The 24478-nt window shown below is 46.5% G+C and overlaps 1 protein-coding gene across 8 annotated transcripts in view; it reads right to left on the bottom strand.

Annotated features, from left to right (window-relative positions):
- The window catches only part of SYNE2 (spectrin repeat containing nuclear envelope protein 2), a 368664-nt gene that overhangs the window by 259514 nt on the left and 84672 nt on the right, over window positions 1–24478 (bottom strand). For all 8 annotated transcript variants that reach the window (XM_053287390.1, XM_053287373.1, XM_053287409.1 and 5 more), the window contains exons 21-30: window positions 24182–24337; window positions 22207–22424; window positions 20881–20956; window positions 18672–18772; window positions 16412–16535; window positions 15735–15895; window positions 14391–14538; window positions 11130–11728; window positions 7163–7342; window positions 1363–1513 (exon numbers count right to left, since the gene is read on the bottom strand). In XM_053287390.1, coding sequence (XP_053143365.1) covers window positions 1363–1513; window positions 7163–7342; window positions 11130–11728; window positions 14391–14538; window positions 15735–15895; window positions 16412–16535; window positions 18672–18772; window positions 20881–20956; window positions 22207–22424; window positions 24182–24337 — 1914 coding nt within the window. The remainder of the gene's footprint in view (window positions 1–1362; window positions 1514–7162; window positions 7343–11129; window positions 11729–14390; window positions 14539–15734; window positions 15896–16411; window positions 16536–18671; window positions 18773–20880; window positions 20957–22206; window positions 22425–24181; window positions 24338–24478) is intronic.

The raw sequence follows: 24478 nt of genomic DNA, 5'->3' as shown, positions 1-24478 counted from the left end.
AAGGGTACTTAAGAGAGCGCCTTACTTGTCATGAACCCTATCGCCTATTCAGATCATCTGGAGAGGTCTGGTTTCGATTGCCGCCAGCTTGTTTGGTGGCCGCTTGAGACCAGGCCTTGGTGGTCACTCATTTGGTGGAACCCTGGAGCACAGGGACCCCGTGACCCCTAATGAGGCTCTTGCCTCCTCGTAAGAACATAAGAACAGCCCTGCTGGATCAGGCCCAAGGAGGCCCATCTAGTCCAGCATCCTGTTTCACACATTGGTCCACCAGATGCCACTGGAAGCCACAGGCAGGAGTTGAGGGCATACCCTCTCTCCCGCTGTTACTCCCCTGCAACTGGTACTAGGAGGCATCCTGCCTTTGAAGCTGGAGGTGGCCTGTAGCCCTCCGACTAGTAGCCAATTATAGACCTCTCCTCCATGAAGTTATCCAAACCCCTCTTAAAGGCATCCAGGTTGTTGGCTATCACCACATCTTGTGGCAGAGAATTCCACAAGTTGGAATTCCTCTCCCCTGAGGCAATTCATCTGACCTACTAAAGTTATATGTAAGACCATATGTGCACTAAGAAAGGCAAATACTGGGCTGAGACCCCACAATCAAAAGCTGGGTAGGAGGAGCACCCAGCCAGAATTTCAGATCTGGGTACACTCTCAAGAACTCATTGTGTATTAGCAAAAAATTGAGGAAGGAGAATGGCAAAGTGATCGTATTCAGTGATCTGGGTAGAACAGCATGGCCAACCCACATCGTTTACCAGCATTTGACTGAGGGTGGAAGAAGATCCTGCCCCACACCGTCCTACCCAGATGACGGTTAGTACGCAATCACTTCCCCATCCTCCTACCCCAAATTCTGCCAATACAGAACTGGTTCCAGGGTCTGGGTTCCTGGCTGGACACTCTTCCTACTGAACTTTTAATCATGGGAACCAGCCCATTCTTTGCCAGGGTAATTCAAGTTCAGCACCAGGGAAAGTTGAGACTTGCATTGTGAGACCTGCATGAATTCTGCTAATTATACCAAGGCCCACATGTTTTCTTAGCTTGCGTAATTCAGTCTCGTTCTGCTAGTCATGCTGAGAGGATAGAAACTCTGCCAGACACTGAAACTCTGCCCCAAAGCAGGGAGATTGTATTTGTCCAGCCTCCTTTTTAAGCAGGCATTACCCACACACTTGAAAGCCTACTCTTTTAACCATGAGAGCTAGAAACATATTCCTTTTTCAAAAGAAGAACATTAAAGGCAAGATTCTTAGCACCATGCATTCTATGTTCAGCACCAGTTTCTGCAGTTTTTTTGTTCATTTGCACACAGCTACCAAAAGTAGCTGGAATATAAGAGCACTTAAAACTCACATTCTCAATTATCCTCTGCAGATTCTCTTTCCCCATGTAAGATGCTTGCTGCGACAGGGCTTGTTCTTGCTTCTGAATAATGCTGGCCAGACAGCTTTTGCAGCTATGATATTGCTTCAAGAGCTCTATCACTCTATCACAGTGTTCATGCCTATTGAAAGAAAGAAAGAAAGAAAAATTTTATTTTTAAGAGAGCACCTTCTCTGTCATGAACTCTGCCACCTGTTACAGTCTTCTGGAGAGGTATGGTTACAGTTGCCGCCGGCTCATCTGGTGGTGACCCGAAACCGGGCTTTCTCTGTGGCTGTCCTGGAGCTTTGGAATATGCTCCCTGCTGAAATAAGAGCATCTTCTTCTCTCTTTGTTTTCAGAAAGACCCTCAAGACTCACTTGTTCTCGCAGGCTTTTAATTAGAATTAATCTATATATATAAAATTCTCTAAGGCGTACCTATGGCTTATCCCATGTGTGGCAGCTCTCATGAGACTTCGCGAGCAGAAACACCTGATTGAGAAGTGGGAATTCCATATGCAGATAGGGAGGAGGAGCCTGTAATGGTTAAGGTCAGTTGGAATGCAACTGTTACTGGTCAGAAGATGTTCTTGATTGTAGAGAAGAGGGGTGTGTGTGTGTATAGATAGATAGATAGATAGATAGATAGATAGATAGATAGATAGATAGATAGACACACACACATATATGGATAGTGGGCAGGGGTCTGTGAAGAGAGGGGTCGTGAGGGAGGAAAGAGCCCCTTCAGGAGAAGGAGGCTGCCATTGTGTGAATTAGATGAGGAAACAAGATCTGTTAACTCAGGAAGGGAGAGAGAGTGAGCGAGAGAAAGAAAAAAAGAAGGGAGGGAAAGAAAGACAGAAGGGAAGAGTGAGTGGAGGAGGGGGAAAGAGAGAAAAAGAAGGGAGGGGAAAAGAGAAAGAAGGAAGGGTGAGAGACCAGCCCGAGCCTGTCGGTGGCCTGAGGGGAAAAAGCGGTCATGCAGGTGCCTATTGGCAGCAACGAAGGGCCTAGTCAACCACAGCTGCTGTTTGGGGCTACTGAGAACATTGGCGGAGGGAGACAGGAAGGCAAGGGATGGGTCCAGGCCTGTCAGTGGCCTGAGGGCAACAAGCGGCCGTGGCAGTGGCAGCCGCGAGGAAGGGCCTGGTCAACCACTGCTCCTGCTGCTCCTGTGGGGAGTCAGCTCGGGTGAGGAGGTCTCTGGGGATAGGGGGCTGCAGCTTGGCCAATAGGTGCTAGCAATGCTGCAGCCGCGACCAAGGGGGGTGGAGTAAAAGGATGGAGGAGTGACCAAAAGGGATGAGGGGGATGGAAGCAACCGGATGGAGAAGGAGGATCAGGAGTGCAGCTCAGGTGATGGTGGAGAGATCTCTAAGGAGAGGGGGGCTGTGGCAGGGAGTGAGGGGAGCAATCAAGTACTAGTGCACAGATGTTCTGCGTGGGTTAAGCTAGTTTTAATATATATTTTTTTAATTTTTATGCTATTGTTTTTATTGTGTTTTGTGGATTTTAATCCGCGACTTCTATATTGTTTTTAAATTTTGTACACCACCTAGAGATGTATATATCAGGTGGTATAAAAATATGATACATAAAATAAAAAATAATAAAATAATAAATAAAATAACACATTTACGGAACTGTCTAAACTCAGACACATTTTATTTTCCACATGGCTGTGATCACAGCATAGACCAAATCATCTGGCTTTTAACAGAGAATGTAACACATATCAGGTTCCAGAGCATTCTTCTCACAGTGACCAGCTAGATTCCTTCAGAAGTAAGCACAAGCAGGAAATGAAGCCAACAACCCCCTCCCACTACTGTTTCCCAGCAACTGCTATCCAGGGGTAAACTGCCCTTGAACATGGAGGTTCCCTTTTAGCCATCATGGCCAATAGCCTTCGACATCCCACACTCCTTCATGAATTTGTCTCATCCACCTTTAAAGCCATGTGATTGGGGACCATCACCACGCCATGGGGCAGTGAATTAGATAAACTATGCATTGCTTGAAGTGTTCTCTTTTGTCTATCCTGAATATATTGCCAAACATTTTCATTGGATGTCCCCAAATTCCAGTATTATAGAAGAAAAAAAACTTCATGCAGGCATTCCCAATCTTGAATTGCCAGATGTTATTGGACTGCAACTCCCATAAGAAGAATCCTGCTGGATCAGGCCCAAGGCCCATCTAGTCCAGCATTGTGTTTCACACAGTGGCCAACCAGATGCCTCTGAGAAGCCCACAGGCAAGAGCTGAGGGTATGCCCTCTCTCCTGCTGTTGCTCCCCTGCAACTGCTATTGAGAGGTATCTTGCCTCTGAGACTGGCCTATAGCCACCAGACAGCCATTGATAGACCTGTCCACCATGAATTGGTCTAAGGCCCCTTTAAAGCCACCCAAGCTAGTAACCATCACCACATCCCATGGCAGAGAATTCCACAGATAAATTATGCCTTGTGTGAAAGGTTAGGACCTTTAGTCGGTCCTAAATTTCCTGGCCTTCAGTTTCATGGGATGACCTCTGGTTCTAGAGTTGTGAGAGAGGGAGAAAAATTGGACATCCCATCATGTCCAGCCACAATGTCTATAGTCCAACAGCATCTGGGGACCCAAGTCTGGGAAGCCCTAACTTAATTATTATTTTTTATTATTTATTACATTTATAAACCACCCCATCCAGAGGCAATGGGCGGTGTACAACTAGTTTAAAAAACATAAAAACAATCATCATTCAAAACACACTACTTAAAACAATATGAAAACAATTTCAACACGATTTAAAACCAATTAAAAATACTTTAAAACAATTTAAAAGCCTTGGAAGGCCAGGCCAAACAAGTAAGTCTTTAGGGCTCTCTTAAAGGCCAACAGCGAGCCTGAAGTGCGGATATCTGCCAGGAGTGCATTCCATAGGCCAGGAGCAGCTAGAGAGAAGGCCCGGTTCTGAGTCACCACCGGAAGTACTGGTGGTAACTGGAGACAGACCTCTCCAGATGACCTCAACGTGCAATGGGGATCATACAGAAGAAGGCCCTCTCTAAGTAGCACTCTCTAAGGTCTGCTGCTGAGCTTCAGATCTTAATGAGAAAGGTCTGCAGCTCACAAGAGCAGAGCATAAACATTGTATGCATAAGGCTCTAAGTTACATATCCAGGTAGGGCTAGGAAAGACCCCTTCAAGCTCTCGAGAGCTGGGGCCAGTCAAAATAAATAATACTGAGCGAAGATGGACCAGTGGTATAAGGCAGTTTTCATTTGTTCACATCATGAATTTTTTATAATTTTTTACAATTTTTGTACACCATGCAATTTTATAAACTTCTATCATGTACCCCTACAGAACCCAGCCTTTCATTTAAAACCACCACCACCATGTGTGCAGCTCTAAGTTCCAACGAAGGGCTTTAAATCAAGGTTGTGTTTATTCTGCACTAACAAAAAACATGCTGCACCCAAAGATCCCAAATCATAAACCATATAAGAGAAGGAGGTGGAGGAGGACAGCATGATCCCTGCATTTATAAAGATACCATGCCAGGGAAACTTGAGTGCCTCTTGAGTATGGGAATTGGAGGCACTGCTTTCGAGTGGCTTCAATGCTTTCTTGCAGGGAGAGTCCAGAAGGTGGTGTAGGGGGACTACTGCTCAGCTCCTTCACCATTGGCTTGTGTGGTCCCACAGAGTTCAGCTTTGTCCCCCATGCTGTTTACATGAAACCACTGGGAGAGGTCATCCGGGGACTTGGACTGAGTTGTCAGCAATATGCAGATGACAGTCAGCTCTATCTCTCCTCATCACCTGATCCTAGGGAGGCAGTGGATGACCTGAATCAGGGCTTGGAGGCCATGATCGGCTGGATGTGGGCTAGTAAACTGAGATTGAATCCAGAAAAGACAGGTGTTGTTGGTCAGTAGGAGAGCAAATTGGGATGAAAGGATTCAGCCAGTTCTGGATGGGGTTGAACTCTCCTTGAAAGAGCAAGTGCGCAGCTTGGGAGTACTGCTGGAACCAGCTTTGCTTTTGGATGCTCAGATGAAACAGAGGTGCTTTTGCACAGCTTCAGCTAGTGCGCCAGCTGCATCCCTTTCTCAAGAAGGCAGATCCGGCCAGTCACCCATGCCCTAGTCACATCACAGCTGGATAACTATAAAGCACTCTATCTGGGGCTGCCCTTGAAGACTATTCAGAAACTGCAGCTAGTGCAAGACGTGGCAGCTAGGATTTTATCCAGAGCTGCCTGTTGGGATCTTATTATTCACATTCTGAAAGAACTGCACTGGCTACCAATTTGTTTCCCGGTCCAATTCAAGGTGCTGGTTTTGACCTTTAAAGCCCTTAACAGTTTGGGCCCTGGATATCTGAAGGACTGCCTACTCCCCCAAGGGTTTCTGCCCACTTGATAAGATCGTCAGAGGGAGCTCTCCTCCAGGTGCTGGTAGTGAGAGAGGCTCAGCTGTCCTGCACGTGGGGCAGGGCCTTCTCAGTCATTGCCCCCAGGCTTTGAAATGCTCTTCTGGCTGGCATCCACTCCTCAGCCTCCATCACAATTTTCAGAAAACAGGTAAAGATGTGGCTCTTCACTCAGGCTTTTAAATGAAAGTACAGTTGTTACTGCTGCTGTTTTGTATTTTGTATGTTACTGTTTTATATTGGTTTTTATACTTTTATATAAAGATATTATTTTATATCTATATATTTAATTCTCTTATGGCCAACTGAGGAGAGAACTATGTGGGGATGCATGGGGATGTTTGGCAAGCCCTCCCCCCTACAGCCACGACCAATGAAAAGGTGGAGGCGGAGCTGCTGCTCAGCGCCGGGACAGACAACAGGCTTAGGAGGGGACGCGGCGGTGGTATGGCCGCCCCAAAATGGCTGCCTGGCTGGCTGGCAGGCAGGGAGGGAGGGAGGGTGCAGGGTGGCAGGCAAAGCCCCGCTACTTGGAGGAGGCTGCCGGCAGGCTTAGGAGGAAGCGCAGTGGCAACAGGGGGAGAAGCCCCGCCAGCCTCAGGAGAAGCCCGGCCAGCAGGAAAAGCCCCACCAGCCTCAAGAGGGAGGAGGAGGGAGGACGTGGCAGCGGACCCGGGTTGAGGAGGCAGCTGTTGCCAGGTTGGCCGGTGGCCTGAGGAGAAGCGGCTGCTGCCGGGCTGGCCGGCGGGCCAAAGGGGAGCAGCCACCGGCAGGCTGAAGGAAAGTGGCCGCCGGCAGGCCAAGGAAGAGGGTCAAGTTGTGAGGGAGGAGAGCGAGAGGGTTGTGGGGGGCAGAGCATATGAGTGAGAGGGTTGTGCGGGGCAGAGCGCACAAGCGAGAGGGTTGTGGGGGGCAGAATGTGCGAGCGAGAGGATTGTGGGGGAGAGAGTTCTGGGGGGAGACAGACAGAGAAAGCAAATTGGGGGGGGAGTGAGTTGTAGGAGAAGAAGGGGGGTTGCCACAGGCTCATTGTACTACCGCACAAATGCTCTGTGCAGGTTCAGCTAGTTTATATTTAAAAGCTTTACTTTTAATATTTTAATTGTGCATTGTTCTAATTATATTGTTAACCACTTTGAGATTGTTTTAAGGAAAAACGGTACAGAAATTGAATAATAAAATAAAAATAGCTGGACCAGAACCCAACTCTCTGGCATGGTAGCTTCAATCATGCCAACTCCAATCTGCCTTCTGAAGCAGTGCAGGCCCATGGGGCTGTACTCTTGGTTCTTATGAACGCCAAGTTCTGCCCTGGCTTTACATTTCCAAGATCTGGCCCATAAGATCACACAAACTTAGCCTCCTACTTTTCAGCAATGGAGAGCTTTGCCTCCTTCCACAAGCCTTCTGCAACTCTGCACTGCTGGTTGATCTCTTCGCCTTTGTCCTCTGTAAGCTGCAGAAGCTGATTGGCTGTTTCCTTTAAGGACCTCATTTCCGGAGTAAGGCGATCCAGCTTCTGCCTCAGTTCGCTTAGCAATTTCAGTCTGAATGGGAAGGAAACAAGTGATGTCCACAGATTATTTTTATACAATTATTGTGTGGCTTCTTGTTTCACAAGTGATCTTTGCTTCTATTGCCTTTACCTTTATTTTCTTTATCATCGAGGTAAAGAGACTCCTCTTTATTCTCTTTCTCTTTTATCAACTAGTGCTTTATTGGCTATGTTGCTGCCTATTTCACTTACTTACTACTTTCTCATTTACATCATTTTGTTTGTATTTATTTTCAAGTAATTTTTTTGCTGTTGTACTTTGCTTTGGATACTTCTGTAGAAAAGTGATTCGTGAATACTTTAAAATAAATAAGCAAACCTCGACTATGGGGAGACATGATAGAGGAGTATAAAATTATGCATGGACTAGAGAGAGTGGACAGAGAGAAATTTTTCTCCCTCTCTCACAACACTAGAACCAGGGGTCATCCCATGAAACTGAAGGCCAGGAAATTTAGGGCCAACAGAAGGAAGTATTTTTTCACACAGCACATAGTTAATCTATGGAATTCTCTGCCACAAGATGTGGTAACAGCCACCAGCCTGGATGGCTCTAAAAGGAGCTTAGACAAATTCATGGAGGACAGGTCTATCAATGGCTACTAGGCTGGTAGCTATAGGCCACCTCCAGCCTAAGAGGCAAGGTGCCTCTAAATATGAGTTGCAAGGGAGCGACAGCAGGAGTGAGGGCATGCCCTCACCTCTTGCCTGTGGGCTTCTCAGAGGCATCTGGTGGGCCACTGTGGGAAACAGGATGCTGGACTAGGTAAGACCGTTGGCCTAATCCAGCAGGGCTGTTCTTATGTAAACCTCAAAACCGATAATGAAAGGTTGCATTTCAAAAGGCCCTTTGGAAATCTTTGCTCTGGAACAAGTGAAGGCTTCTTCACACCCATGTGCAAAGCAGTCACATCCTTCCTCCATGTGCGCTATCCTCCTGCAGGTCCCTTGTACGTATATATTCGGACTCCACAGGACAGGGCATAGATATAAATGGGGGAACATCCGGCGGCAATCATCCTCAGTTTCACTAATGGCAAGCAGGGCTGGTCCAAGGAATTCCAGCGCCCCAGGGAGGCCTGGCTTTGGTGCCCCCTAAGGAGGCAGAATACATGGAGTTGCCCACCTTCCCTGCTGCACGCCAACTCGTTTGCCTACCTGCCCTGTCCGGCACCGGCAGCCTGGCCTTTTGCTGGGCTTCGACATGCTGTGATGTGTCATAATGATGTCACTGCAGAGTGCCATTATAATGTGCCGTGGCATGCGGTGACATCACGATGACGCACCGGAGCACTTTCAAGGCCCAAGCCAGCAGCGTCAGACAAAGCAGATTTGGCGGGTGGGCAAGCAAGCAGGCGGGCAGGCAGCTGACAGGGGCCACGGTTGGTGAGGGAGTGGGCGGTGGGGCTGGAGGTGAAGGCGGCTATGTAGCGGGCAACTGGTGGGCACAGCAGCGCCCCCCACAGCTCGGGATCCTAGGCGACCACCTAGGAGTGCCTAATGGATGGGCCGGCTCCAAGGGCAGGAGAGTAAAGTGGACAGGTCTCCTCAAAGGAAATGCGTACTGCAGCTAGAGGCGCTCTTACCCCTGGACTTCGGGGCCGAAGTCCACAGCCCCTGGGGCCCCCAAATCCTCTTTAGTCTGTCCCAAATGGTGTGGTTGCCTTGCTGAGCATGATGATGCTTAATTTGAGCAGGGGAGGGGGGCCTCCAGAGGCCTTTAGGTCCAGGCTCCAAAATTACCTACAGGTGAAACTCGGAAAATTAGAATATCGTGCAAAAGTCCATTAATTTCAGTAATGCATATTAAAAGGTGAAAATGATATATGAGACAGACACATTACTTGCAAAGCGAGATAAGTCAAGCCTTAATTTGTTATAATTGTGATGATCATGGTGTACAGCTCATGAAAACCCCAAATCCACAAGCTCAGAAAATTAGAATATTACATGGAACCAATAAGACAAGGATTGAAGAATAGAACAATATCGGACCTCTGAAAAGTATACAGTGTACTGTCCTTGATTGGCCAGCAAACTCGCCTGACCTGACCCCATAGAGAATCTATGGGGCATTGCCAAGAGAAGGATGAGAGACATGAGACCAAACAATGCAGAATTGCTGAAGGCCGCTAATGAAGCATCCTGGTCTTCCATAATACCTCATCAGTGCCACAGGCTGATAGCATCCATGCCACGCCGCATTGAGGCAGTAATTGCTGCAAAAGGGGCCCAAACTAAGTACTGAATACATATGCATGCTTATACTTTTCAGAGGTCCGATATTGTTCTATTCTTCAATCCTTGTCTTCTTGGTTCCATGTAATATTCTAATTTTCTGAGATTGTGGATTTGGGGTTTTCATGAGCTGTACACCATGATCATCACAATTATAACAAATTAAGGCTTGACTTATCTCGCTTTGCATGTAATGCGTCTGTCTCAAATATCAGTTTCACCTTTTAATTTGCATTACTGAAATTAATGGACTTTTGCACGATATTCTAATTTTCCGAGTTTCACCTGTAGGTGTACCTCTGGCTGCAGCACTGAATAAAAGGACACGGCAGTAAAGTATCACACCTGCACAGATTGTGCCAGGCTTCGGTACATGAATGACAGAAGGAGAGCATGGACTGGATTTACCTCCCACCAGTCGCTGCACGATAGTGGAAACTGGAAATGCATTGAGGACCCTACTTCAGACTGTGCCTATTTCTACAGTCTATAGGCCATACACATACTTGCAGACTAGAGTGCCACCTACTGGTCAGAGGTGGGAAGCCCCGGAGAACAGGCAGTGGTTTACTGCTCCTTGTGCCACCGTGCTGCTGGCAGGAAGAGGGAACAGCCACTTCAAGCTGAAGAGCTTAGAAAAGTAGGCCTGAGCTGAAATGCTCTCCAAATTTAACATCCTGTTTGAAAGATGCAAACAGAACCTCCTTTCAGCTATCTGAGAGGAGCTGTGAACTATGATGAAAATGTTTGCCCACCGTACTGGTGGTAGAAACTGCACTCCCCCATGCCACAGTTCCACTTTTCTTCTTCTTTTTACCCACAAGCTATCAAAGAGAGGGCAGGAAGCATTGTCTTCACTCGGATTTGGCTTCTTGACACTGCAACGTAGCCAATGGCGGTTGGCTGTGTGATGCTATCTGAAGCCAAATCAGAGGGAGGGCAATGCTTTTTGCCCGCACTCTGGCATCTAGCAGATAAAAAAGCAAAGGAAAGGAAAGGAAAATGGCATGGCATGGCAGTGCCAGGGCCACAAAAAGATGCAGGAAACACCAAAAAATGTGAACAAGAAGCTTTCATGAAAGCTTTCAACAACAACAATTTATATACCGCTTTTCAACAAAAGTTTCCAAAGCGGTTTACAGAGAGAAAGAGAGAGAGAGAAGATGGCTCCCTGTTACCAACAGGCTCACAAAGAGAGGGCAGATACTAGCAACAGTCACTGGAGGTGGATAGGGGTACTATGCTGGGGGTGGATCACTCCTGCCCCCCTTTTCTTGCCAAAGGACCTTCAGGGGAGACACTCCGTGCAAAGTTTGCAAGGGGCAGATCAGTCATAAAGAGCTACTTGGATGGCAATGGCAGGAGACATCTTGCTACTTTGCTGGCAGCCCCGTAATCTGCCACCTGAGGCGACTGCTTCACCTTGCCCCATGAAAGGGTCGCCCTTGTGTAACCCAGATTAACTTCCTTCTTTGTACACAGTCTGACTAAAACCGAATTTCTAATATGAATGGGGGAAAGTGAAAGAGGATTTTGCTCACCTTTGCTGAACAGCAGGAATGGTTGGATCTCTCAAGCCTATTTTACTGATCTTATCTTGTATATCTTGAATGGTTTTTAAAAGCTCGCTGCTCTCCCGGGCAAATTCCTCCTGTGCCTCCCGGCTCTCGATGACCTTTTGTTCTTCTACAGAACGCCTGGCAGGGTTTTTCTTTCCTTGGACAACTTCAATCAGTTTTTCGCAGCCCATCTTTGGCCCACATTCAGCATCTTTCAAGCAGATGTCGACCCGCTTCAACCTCTCATCGAGAGACTTTGCCTCTTCTTTCAACAGAGAAACTTCCTGCAAGGCAGCTCTTTCCATCGATTGCTGGGTAAGACTGCTAGGTGCGGAGCCATCCCCGGAGCTGATCTCAGAGTGCTGAAGATGCCTCAAGGAAACCAGGAAAGTTTCAAGATCTTGCAGGAGTGTTTTGATGACCTGCATCTTGCAACCCAGTTCTTCCAAACGCACTTTGTATTTGCCAATCATCACGTCTGCTGCTCGCTGGTCTATTGGGTCAACTTTCTCTCTTGCAAGACGGCCTTGTTCCAGTTGGTTGCACTGCTCAATACAGCTTGCGATAGACGCCTGCATTTTCTGAAAGACAAGAGAGAACAATGGAGATAGGGAGGCTGTGTTTCATGTACAGTGTTTGTTAGCAAACCATTGCGCTCTCAAGTCTAGGGGATGAGAGGTGGACCCACAGCTCAGCAATGGAGCATGTGCTTTGCATCCCAAAGATCCCTAGAACTGTGTTCTTCATTGCAAGGCACTTGATCCATTGGGGGCTCCCATCAACCTTAATTGACAGCTCCCTAATTGAGCCTGTTCTCACGACCACAGATCCCTGGGCAGGACGTGGTTAACCTAGGAATCCATGGTTGTCTGTAGAGCCGGGAAGCCTCCTGACCCAGCAGCACCAATCCTGGGTAGCCCAGATCTGCTACCCTGGTTAAAAGTTAAGTCGGAAGGAAACTGAGCCCATCCTACCTTCTTTTCTGATCATCTGCACTGTTGTGCAGCTTTGAGCTACTCCCAGGCAGCTGGCGGCCACGTTGACCATAGAGTCCTGTGGCTTGCAGGGACAGGGAGAGGAAAGCTGCAGTAATACTGAGGATTGCCTCTCCACTAATCCCGCAATGCACTGTGGTACGTGTGGAGGCCCCAGCTCCTGATTTCAGCAACGGAGAATGCCGCTGCTGCATTCATGTGGGTGCACAGGTTGCAGAGTCCGAAGGAGGCTTGGGTCATCTGGGAGGCACAAGGTAGGAACATGCCCTCCCTCCAGCCCACCCCCATATGGCCGTGAGAATGCGCCCATTGTTTATTAGGCCTGTGCAAAACTTCAACTGAAGCCAAATACTCTACACAGCCCCCGCCGGCGCCACCATGCTGAAGTGAGTGTTCCCACCACACAGTGCTGCAATTGCCCAGCACCTGTGGCAATTGTCTTTAAGGGAAACAGAGTTCTCTTGAGCCCCGGGCCGTGTTGGAAGACACCCATGGAGCACTGGCTTGGAAGCAGAGCTCTAGGGGGGAGTGCTGGGAAGGACTACACTTCCCTGGTCTCCATGGGTGCCTTCCAGTGCTTCCCATCACATCTCCTCCACAAAAAGCATCAGGAAGGAATGATTTGCAGGGAAGAAACAGGAACTGAACTTTGGCCAAGGGAAAAAAGGATAGGGTGAGTTGCAGAGACAAAGCAGCAGGCAGGCAGAAGGTTTAAGCATCCACAATTCTGCCTGTTACTTCTCCCCTGCAAACCAACCCCTCCCAATGCTGCAGGGGAGAGGAAGAGGCCAGGGTTTCCAAGGACACTTATGCAGCCCTAAGTAGGGAGCAAACACTTGAGAGAGTTGCAAAGGGGAAACAGTGGCATGGGAAGGGATAAGCAACCCTCCTGCTGACCTCCTCCTCCAACCCCCCTGCAAATGACTCCTTCCATTACTGTTTTGCAGAACAGAAGCAGTGGACAAGGTTTCCAAACTCACTCATGGAGCCATATTGGGGGGAAAGCTGCTGGGTGGATTTGCAGGGGGAATGCACGGAGGTGGTGAAGGGTTAAGCACCTGTTCTCCTGCTCACTATTTCTCCCCGGAAGCCTCTCTGTGGAGGAGAAACAGCAGCCAATGTTTTCAAAAATGCTTCATAGAAAAGCAGATAGATGAAAAGCAATTGGGGGGACTTGCAGGGGGAAAAAGGCAGATGGAGAAAGAGCCTTCCTCCTGCCTTCTACATCTCCCCTGCAAATTGCCCCAACCTGATTCTAATTTGCAGAGAAGCAGCAGAAACCAGGTTTCCACAACAGAAGCTGACACAGTTCCAACCTCAGTGGCCTCTAGGGAAGTACACAAAACCGGTTTGTCCGGTTCAGTTCGAATCTGAACTAGATTCGAACTGGACCAGGGATGTTCAGTCCCCCCCCACACCGCAAACGGGGGCCCTAGTTTGGCTTGAATTCAAACTGGTTCAGGCCTGGTTCGAGGGTGCTAGATGACATTAAATTTTGTTTTTTAAAAAGTGTGACTTACTGCGGCCTTGGGGGGGTGCTGCTGCAGCCGCAGGCAGTTGTCTCCAGCCGCTCTCCCTCCCCCCACCAGCCCCTCCCCAAGTTTCCACAGGCCAGACCGACCTTGTTTGCTCATGTGGCGGCTATTGGAGGGGGGCACTACACATGCATGTGGGCCATTTGTGTGACTAGGTCATGACCTGGGTCATGTGAATGGCCCAAGCCAAGCGCATGCGCAGTGGCAAAAAAATGGCTGCCGCCGTGCAAACAGGGCTGAAATGGTCTGAACTGGCCTGTGGAGTCTCAGGAGGAGGCCAGCAGAGGGAGGGGAGCTGCCGGAGACACACACACACAGACACACACCCCATGGCTGCAGCAGCACTCCCTGAGGTCGCCGAAGCCCTCGGCGGCAGAAAGTCAAACTTTATTTTTACAAAATTTAATTTCACTCGGCACCCCCAAACCGGGCATGAATCGGTGCAGTGGGTTTGGCCTGACCTCGAGCCAAACCGGGACTTGTTCAAGGTTGAGCCCTTGAGCCAAGCGGGCTCGAGTTCGAACCAGCTTAAGATCAAGCCACTTCACACATCCCTAGTGCCCTTTGCACTGGGATCTACTTAATGGTCTGGAAACACCCAGAGTCAAACACTGGTGAAGCCCAATGCATGTGCCTAGATGGGACACAGGTGGAAGCCCTGTATCAAGTACTCTGACATTAAAAGAGAACATCCACGCATAACAAATACAAACCTTCAGTTTTTGGAAGGCACACTCCGTATTTGTCAGCACGCACTGGGGTATCTCTCTGTTGCGGAGATGCTCATCCGAGTCCCGGAGTTGGACCCATTTGTTTTCAATCGGCAAAACAATTGCCAGAGCAGTGTTCAAAGATTCCATCCTACAAAGACAGAAAGAAGAAAACATGGAGACACAACAAGGAAATGCCACCATACGTGGTACAAGAATAAGTAGTCCTGTGCTGAGTGCTTTCCAAAATTTTGCAACGTTCTTTCAGAAGTGTGGGGTCTGGTTTGGGGCACGGAATTACTTGACAATGTGAGAATCTGAGATCCCGCTTGATTTTAATTTTATTTTCCTTTGCTTTTAAAGTTACTAGTTCTTAGTTACTAGTTCTTCCTAGTTCTGCAAAGAGAGGCTCGAAGTGTGTGTGAGCAATTTGGGGGAGTCACATAAGCAGAGGTGTAAGGGAGGGAGGCTGAACGGGGTTTTCAGTTCTGCCCGCTTTTGATCAGAGGGCAGATCCTAGGTGGTCTGCATATCATTGCTTTCCCTAAGACTGGCAGAAGCAGCAAGTCATGCAAATACATGCAAATGAAGGGGAGGGGCCATCACTCCATGATAGAGCACTTGCTTTGCATGCAAAAAAGTCCCGGGTTCAGTTCCTGCCATCTCCAGTTCAAACAGCTAGCCAGGCTGGGAAAGGTTCTGCCTGAGACCATGGAGAGCTGCTGGCAGTCGGGGTAGACAGCACTGACCCGGTGGACCAATGGACTAACTCAATATCAGGCAGTTCTTGCATTCAACTTGCCTTATGTATGCACATCACAAAATTAAGCCTTTTTATGCCAACAGTCTGGAATACCTTGGTGCAGAAATCAGGATTATTGTTTTCTCTCAGGGCAGTTCATACAGCCTTGAAAATGCCTACAAATCTTACCAAATATCCACAAATCATATAATTATGGATGGCGAGAGACCTGATGATTCATGTTATTTCTCAGTGGAGCAATAAGGAGTTTTGCTTTGGTCTAACTCTCAGTGGACACAATCCATTCCCCGACAGGAGTAGTTGCAGGCACAGGAGGGAATCAAAATAGTACAAAATGAAGCATTCCAAAGGAAGCTGCCTTATACAGAGTTAGGCCCTTAGTCCAACTAGCTCAGTATTGTCTGCACTGACTGGCAGCAGCTCTCCAAGGTTTCAGGCAGGCGTCTCCCAGTCCTACCTGGAGATGCTGCCTGGGACCTTCTGCATGCAAAGCAGGTGCTCTAACCACTGAACTACAGTGTCACACCTCCTATATATCCACCAAAGAAGCCCACTCTTTCCTAGGATATGCATACAGGTTTTACCTTGCATTTAAAGCACTCTGGAGCTTGTTCCATTCTTTCAACAGTTCTTCACGAGAAGTTTCAGACACTCCAGGTTTTTCTGTTTGATCCGCAAGCTTTTCTAGCTTCAGAGCTGTGGATTCAAACCTTTTCCAGGAAGCATCACTTTTATTCCCTAAGTCCTAAAACAAGAGGTGTACATTTTTATTGGAACTAAACTGTACCATTCAGAGACTTCTAAATATGAATTGGAAGGACACTGTAACCTTTCATTAAGAGTCCACATGAGCCTCAGCAGAATTAGGCTTCCAATTGCAATTAAAATAAACCAAGACTGCCCAAATTGTCTGATCCTGGTTTTTTCTAACCAACTTCTTCGGTGTAAACCAAGGTCTGAAACAGACCTTAAACCTTGGGGTCAAAGCTCTTTTTATTTCAAGGGAGTTGGTTAGAATAAAGCAAGATTTTTTGGTTTGGACATCATGACCGACCTTTGTAATACTAAGTATAATTCTTCCAAGGCTCATGCAAGTAGGGGAGGAGGGAGCATATGTCCCCAAAACTCAGACACATCACGTGGAACCATGATTTAACCATGGCTCTGTGTGACATCTGATCCAGCCTAATGTGTGGTCTCTCATTAATTGAATATCACTCCAACACCACAAAAACACGTAGGGAAGAATTTGGATATTTACCTCCAGCTCACGCAGCTTATTCTGAAAGCAGGAAACATCTTTCACATCATCAGTAAAACCAGAAGCGACAATCTCTCCAATGCTGTGTAAGTGAAGCTTCAGATTTTGTTTTGCTGTATGATAACTGATGGGGAAAACATAACTGGTTTTTAGATCATCTATACTCCAAGACAATATAAGAAAAGCAGATAACTGCAGCAGCTTGCTGTACAGTGAGAGGTGAGCAAATTTAATTCTATACTTGGCTTCTATAGTGCATTTGAATTTTGTTACACATGATGAATAGACATAATCACGTATCCTGAGCAAAATTAGTAATAAGGATTATTCAGAATTTCCTCCAAATTTCAAGTCCAAAGGCAAGCTCTGTTCTCTTTCTGAATTTGCATTTGGATACAAAAATTACGTTTCTCTCAAGAGAGGCTCCCTCCGAGGCTGGTAGCAAGTTCACTATAGTGCAGGCAATTTCTGTTCAGGCCTTGCTGCAAACGGAAGGCAAGGTCTGTAACTTTAACTTTGCAGGCCAATGGAGTGTGCTTTGGCTGTGAAGTGTTGGGTTTGGCAAACCCAGGTTTAAATTTTTGCTCAACTATAGAGCTTGCCTTGGAAAACCATTCCCTACCTGCAAGCTTATTGTAAAACATTAAAATGCCACTCTGAGCTCCCTGGAAGATGGGTCGGATACAAGCGCATCAAACAGAAAACCAAGTGAGAGGAACATGAATCAATGCCTACTTGTTAACTAGACACAAGGGTACTAAATAAAGCACCAGGATTCTCAGCATACTCAGCTATAAAGAGACAGGACTCCTTCCCAGATCAAAATTTCAAGGCACTCCATGAATAATATTCATTTTTATTATTTATTATTTATTATTGGCTCGACCCACGCGATTGTTGGTTAACCATGATCAGAGAGCCAGATGCATTCCCATGGAGCATGACATGAGATCCCATGCTTTAGTGCCAAACGTACCCGCACCAAAACGGTTAATCAGGATTCAACTATGACCAGCAACCATGATCATATAGTAATTACAACTGTTGTTTAATCCTGATTAACCACAACAGTGGGAATGCGATTGGCGTGAGTTCTCACATCACACTCCATGCGAGTGTGCACAGCTCCCTGATCACAATTAAACTTTTAATTGCGATCATGTGGGTTGCGGGACCGCAGCTATGATTAAAAATAATGAATGTGTATACTGCTTTTCAATTAAAAAAAGAATTCTCAGAGCAGTTCAACATAGCAAAAGCAAAGAGAAGATGGTTCCCTGTCCTAAATTGGCTCCCAATCTAAAAAGAAAAACAAGGGGAGACACTGGCAAACAGCTACTGGAGGGATTCAATGCTGGGGTGAATAAGGACAATTGCTAAAATCCTCCTGCTAAACATAAGGGAGCCACCACATTTAAAAGATACCTCTTTGCCCAGTTAGGAGGGCTGAACATTTATAACGTGTATCCTGCCCCCATCCTGACAAGATGTTCAGGATAACATACATGGATTTTTCCTGTATTATGCAACTCAACCATCATCTAAGGTGGGCTAGGACTAGTCCAAAGGTCACCCAGTGATTTGATGACTGAATGAGGATTCATAGTGGTTCAATCCTGACTCAGGAGGAATGAGGACTGAACCCATGCCCTGCTCCGGTGCTCTAGCTGCTACACCACACTGGTGATCCAGAAGGAAGTCTCAGACTATACAGCTTAGACCAGGCGCTTCCTAATCCTGGATAAAAGAAGTTCCCAGCGTCTGGCATAAAAAGGGTGCACTTTCTCTTTCTGCTTTATATTACTGCCAGAAGATAATAAAAATGGAAGCCACATAATTAGTTAGCAGGGAACCCCTGCTAATTGAGCAAAGAGGCACCTTTTAAAAGTGGTGACTCTCTTTATTTAGCAGGGGGAGAGCAACTGGCCCTATCCAACCCCAGCACAGCATCCCTCCAGTGGCTGTTGTTGGTGTCTGTCTTATGTTTTTTTTTTTAGACTGTGAGCCCTTTGGGGACAGACAACCATTTAATATTACTATATGTACACCACTTCGGGAACTTTGGTTGAAAAGCAGTATATAAATACTCGTTGTATATAAATACTCGTAGTATTCGTTGTATAATCAAACTAAAGCTAGACTGAGAACAGATCCTGAACCTCAAAAGGAAATGCAGACACATCATCTTTCCAATTTGCTGCTGATATTTTTGGTACACACTGATTTCTTATCACTCATATGCTCTATACTGAAAAGGTACCTATGTTTTAATTTATTTATAGGCAAATCTCCGTCTCTTCCAATCTTCCCTGCACAATGTCCTCCATTCCGGTATTTCATTTCTGGTTCATCTCTTGGGCCCTGAACAAAATAGGCAGAAGATAAGAATTGATTTTAACACACACACAACCCCCCCAAAAGAATAATTAATTTTCAAAATAATAAGACAAATCAGATCATCGGGGGACGCCCTGCACAGGCAGAAGCATGGTTCGTGGATACGTGAGACAGGGCTTTCTCCACTGTGGCCCCCAGAATCTGGAATTCTTTGGCATAGCCCAGGGGTTCTCAAACTTGGGTCCCCAGATGTTGCTGAACTACAAGTACCATCATCACCTGCCACAGTGGGCAAAAGCCATTGTGGAGGGAGATGATGGGAGTTGTAATCCAACATTATCCTGGGGGTCAAGGTTGAGAATCCCTGGGCTAGATGGTCCCTTTTTTAACAGCTTTTTGCCAGTTGATAAAATTATTTCATGTGCTTTTGGCTTGGAAAATTTAATGTTTTGCTCCCTGTCATGATTTTTTTTAATGCCTTGCTATACTGCATAATGATCCTACTGGCTGTTACATCATCTTTTTAAAATAGAATATTAATTGTTTTTATTGATACTACTATTAGCCATAAATGTTTCTGAAGGAATGGAAAGAGTGAGATAATGGTACGTTAATAAAAGAAATGTGTGGAATGGCATCTACTGATCCTCCATGTGACACATTACCTTATCCATGGGGCCAGGGGTTTCATTTAAAAATACAAACTCAATATAAAAAAGAGCTTCTTATACTACACAGAAATATTGTGCTGTATGCAGGAGAACCTCGTTATATGCGGATTCTGTATTTGTGGTTTTGCATATTCACGGGTGTCTATTTGACACCTGATTTCAATATCCGTGGATATGAAAGGGTAAAAAACATATATCTGTGGTTCCTAGAGGGCCGGAAATGACAGGGGAGGCATTTTATCCACAGGAGCCATTTTGTGGCTCATTTCAGCAAAAAGGGGGGAATCCATGATTTTGGGGGCCGTTTGGGACATTGCGGGGGGGGGGGGGACATTCTCCCTCTCACAGAACACCTGAACCAGGAGTCATCCCATGAAATTGATTGCCAGGAAATCGAGGACCAGCAACAACAAAAAAGTACTTTTTCACACAATGCATAATCCACTTGTGGAATTCTCTGCCACAAGATGTGGTGACAGCCAACAACTTGGATGGCTTTAAGAGGGGTTTGGATAACTTCATGGAGGAGAGGTCTATCAACGGTTACTAGTCGGAGGGCGATAGGGCACCTCCAGCCTCAAAGGCAGGATGCCTCTGAGGACCAGTTTCAGGGGAGTAACAGCAGGAGAGAGGGCATGCCCTCAACTCCTGCCTGTGGCTTCCAGCGGTATCTGGTGGGCCACTGTGCAAAACAAGATGCTGGACTAGATGGGCTTCCTTGGGCCTGATCCAGCAGGGCTGTTCTTATGTTCATTGCTAGACACTAGGAGACCCACGGAGCACATTAGGGCACTTTATTTGGCCCGTTTTGTGTGTGGCTTTTTGTGGTTTTTCGGGGGTGGGTGGGGCGGTGTTAAATCGCATTCCCATACACTCAATTACTCATCATCCGCGGTTTCGTTACCCGTGGTAATCTGTGGAAACGGAACTACTGCAGATAATGAGGCCCACCTGTACTGCTTTGGCCACAATCTAGAGTTCCAAATATGTTGTGATGTACTCCTGAAGCTCATGAATATTGAAGCATCCCTATTAGTTTGGCTGGAGAAGGAAGCTCCATATGTGCGAAGTCTGGTGAAGCTCTTGCAGTCATATGAACACTGAAAGCTGCTTTCCACTGAGTCAGACCATTGGCCCATCTAGCTGAATATGTTCTACACTGACTGGCAACAGATCTCCAGCATTATCAGGCAGGGGTTCTTTACCAGTCCTTTCTGGAGATGCCAGGATCAAACCTGTGCTCTGTGTAACACTGACCGCCCCCCAACAAAAGCTCTACCACTGAGCTCTTGCATCATGTACATATCAGAATCCCGCAACCATGAAACGTTGCTGCCTTGAAGTGCGGTATCCTATTATGGTGGGTTTGACATCTAATGTGCAGCACTGATGTCATAAGCATAGCTGGCACGCAATAGTTGGGGTTACAGCAAATCCTATTACCATGCCTGAAAGTCTTACCTTTGGGGTAGGAATGTTGTCACAGAGGTTCAAAGATGATTCCTTCTCCCCATTTGCAGAAGCAAGCGGAAGACCTCTAAATTTTAAACAGAAAGAAGATCTAGCAAAGACTAGACAATGCAAAACCTAAACCCTAAGGGGAGGGCTAAGGGGAGGGCTACAGAAGCGGGTGATCCACTTGTAAACCACCGGGCTCGCCTGTGAGCCCGGTGGTTTACACGATCGGCAAAAATCGGGCTAGGATCTCCTAGCCCGATTTTTGCTGATCGTGACAATAGCCCCTATATATTCCATCATCTGGGGATGATAGGAACATGGGAAGATAGGAAGCTGCCATATACTGAGACAGACCATTGGTCTATCTAGCTCAGTATTGTCTACACAGACTGAAAGTGGCTTCTCCAAGGCTGCAGGCAGGAGTCTCTCTCAGCCCCATCTTGGAGATGCTGCCAGGGAGGGAGCTTGGAACCTTCTGCTCTTCCCAGAGCAGCTCCATCCCCTGAGAGGAATATCTTCCAGTACTCACACTTCTAGTCTCCTTTCATATGCAACCAGGGTGGACCCTGCTTAGCTAAGGGGGCAAGTCATGCTTGCTACTACAAGACCAGCTCTCCTCTTGATGGAGATAATGTCCAACAACATCTGGGGACCCAGATGGGAAAGAATGTCCAACAACGTCTGGGGACCCAAGTTTGAGAACCCCTTGGTTAACTGTTTCCTTTCTTGCTATTTGTCGGCTCAGAATTGCTCCCCTCCAATGGCTTTTCTCCATGCAAGGGAAAACATACAGAGTTTATTTTCCCTTGGGATGAAAGAATCAACGAGCTGCCCTTAATATGTAAGAGTGAGCCAAAAGTTCTCAGTTGAGAACTTTCAGCCCAAATATGGGAGGAAATCACCCCCACAAGTCATCTTTCTTTTGCCACAGATACCACCAATTTCTCAGCAGTGGTAGTGCTCCTCTGAACAGCTGGAAGCTACCAATTAATTTCCCAAAAGCCCCCTGGGAATAACACTACATCATCACAATGCATCACTCCCACAAGAATTCTGGGAAATAAAAATGGCAGCCACCAGCTACTGGGAACAGTGCTACTGCCACATCTAAGGACCCCCTTTGCTCCTGCCTCCTGAAAACTGCTGAAATGCCCCCCTCCCGTTTCCATCATCTGCAAACGGAGCAGCAAAACTGAGGAGATCATTTCAGTTTGACCATTGAGGGAGTTTGGCCTTTGAGGTATGCAAAAGGAAGGATTACTCACCTATGCACTTCACACTAAACACAATGTTTGAGTAAGGCACTATGCAACCATTCAAAATACGCACCCTCTCTTAGAGGAATGACCATCAGCAGCCCGAGAAATCAGTTCTCTGTGAATCGCTGATGCACGAGTCTGAAGCTCTTCCTTCTTCTCCTTGTATTCTGCAACTGGAGTCTTTGTTTTGGGCTGCTGTTCCTCTTCTGTCATCTTCTCGCTCATTGTTTTCATGACTTGTAAGCAAGTGTTAAGCTCGCCCAGGCTACCTTGCTGAGAAAAGATGGCCTAAATGGATACAGGTGCACAAAAAGGAGTTGTGTCAAATATACAAAGTGATACCTACACATTGCAAGAATCTATACTCTTACTGCAAAACTCTCAAGGAAAACCCCTAAACAAATACTCAGATCAAGCCTGCCAATATCCATAAGTTTGATGTGCAATGGCCAGGTTTGTAGGTTTGCCGAATTGATTGGAGAATTCAGCTTCCTGAGAACCTTAGCCTTCATTGATTTTTTTAAAGAAGTCTCTAGTCCTTATGGCTGAGAAGATGTGCTTGAAAGTGTGTGGCCAATGCTTCTTGAAATATCAGAAGCCAGAAGGATGGCTGGGGTTAAAAAGGTCATGGGGTTGACCTTCAGTGCACTATCTAGCTTCTTTGCCTTATCCAAAAGACTAGTAAGGATGAATTATGCCAAACATTAAAACAAATGAATAACTTCTATATCTTAAGGAAACTCTTGCAAATTGCTTGCTTTGAATAATTTATACAGGTCACAGAATTCTGCTGTTCTTACAGCAGAATTTTTATTTTGCTTTTTTTTTTTAAGCATCCATCCTGCTCCTCTCTCTAACAAAACCACCACCACTGAAACAGCTAACAAAAATCAAACCAATAAAACATCCTAACAGGATCTATAAACACAGAAAACAAGAGTAGAGGAGAGCATCAAAATAGCTAAAGTGATGCAATCAAAACAGCAAAGTCCATTATAGTAGCATAAAACAGAAAGTCAGCCAGCATCAAAAGCCTTGTGGAAGAGCCATGGAGAGAGAGTTCCAAAGAGTCGGTGCCACCACTGAAAAGACCGTGCACCTATTACCTGGAGCTACCTGAAGCAGGGCCTTAGAACAAGCAGTCCCAATCTTGAGTCCCCAGATGTTGTCCCTTTGGCTGTTGTGGCTGGGGGTGATGGGAATTGTAGTCCAACTATATTTGAGGACTCAGAGTTGGGAAACCCTGCTTCAGAAGATGCATGGAGCCTATAAGGAGGTATGGCAGAGCTCACCATGTAAAGATCTAAACATGTTGCTTGATATATTTAAGCTTTTATGTAAACCGCTTTGGCAGGTTCGCCTGAAAAGCGGTATATACATGCCAAAAATGAATGAATGAATGAATGCAGGATTATTTGTCTTACTGTAGCACAGAAGTCCTTAATTTTTCTTTCTTAAAGAAAAGAAACACACCCCTGACCATGGACAGAGATGCTAAAGTGTCAAGAACCCTCAAAGTACCTACATCACTTCCTTTGAGACAGGCATTCTCCCCAGGTAACCAATTGACGTCACTGCATCACCATCATGCAATCTGACGCAGTAGTTCAGTGTAGGTCACCATTCTTCTTATGTATAAGGACCCAAAAATCCAATCCTTGGCATCTCTTAAAAAGACCCTCATGCAACAGAATCTTAGCCCTTGGGGAACTGCTGCAATTCAGAGTAGACGGCACCGAGCTTGATGGAGCAATAGGGGTTGATCCAGTGGAAGGCAACGTCATAAAACAAGCCCCATCAGAGACAATATGAGGTCATTCACACAATCAAAAACTGTGTTCTACCCGGGTTTGGGAGCTGTGTGTGCTCCCAATTTTCGGTTGTGTGGAAGTAAGGTAGGAGGAAAATCTGGGTAGCCTTTTCTTCCTACCTTGCTTCCACACAACCGAAAACTGAGAGCACATGGAGCTCCCAAACCCAGGTAGAACACAGTTTTTGATTGTGTGGATGAACTCAGAGAGAAATATCTTGGCTTCACGCAGTACCTCATGTTCCTCAAGAAGCCCCTTGGTTTTTCCCGCGTTGAGAAGTTTCCGCTCTTTGTTTATTTGCTTATTGAGTTTTGAAAACACCTTATTCAACTTCCCTCTTTCCACATCCATTCTCAACTGGATATAGGATACAATTTCGTGGCGGACTGCCTGCAAAGCACAGAACACATCGTCAAGGGATTTCGGTGAGAAATAAACCAGGAAGCTTAAGATGGTTCTTTCTGGGGAAGAGGGGAATCTGCATTTCGCCCACTTCCTCGTCCCCAAGAGTTCAGGGCAGAGTTTTATCTT

This window comes from Hemicordylus capensis, chromosome 1 (genome assembly GCF_027244095.1).
Source record: "Hemicordylus capensis ecotype Gifberg chromosome 1, rHemCap1.1.pri, whole genome shotgun sequence".
Taxonomy (NCBI): Eukaryota; Metazoa; Chordata; class Lepidosauria; order Squamata; family Cordylidae; genus Hemicordylus; species Hemicordylus capensis.
Note: the sequence above shows the minus strand (reverse complement) of the source record. Positions and strands in the feature narration are given on the sequence as shown.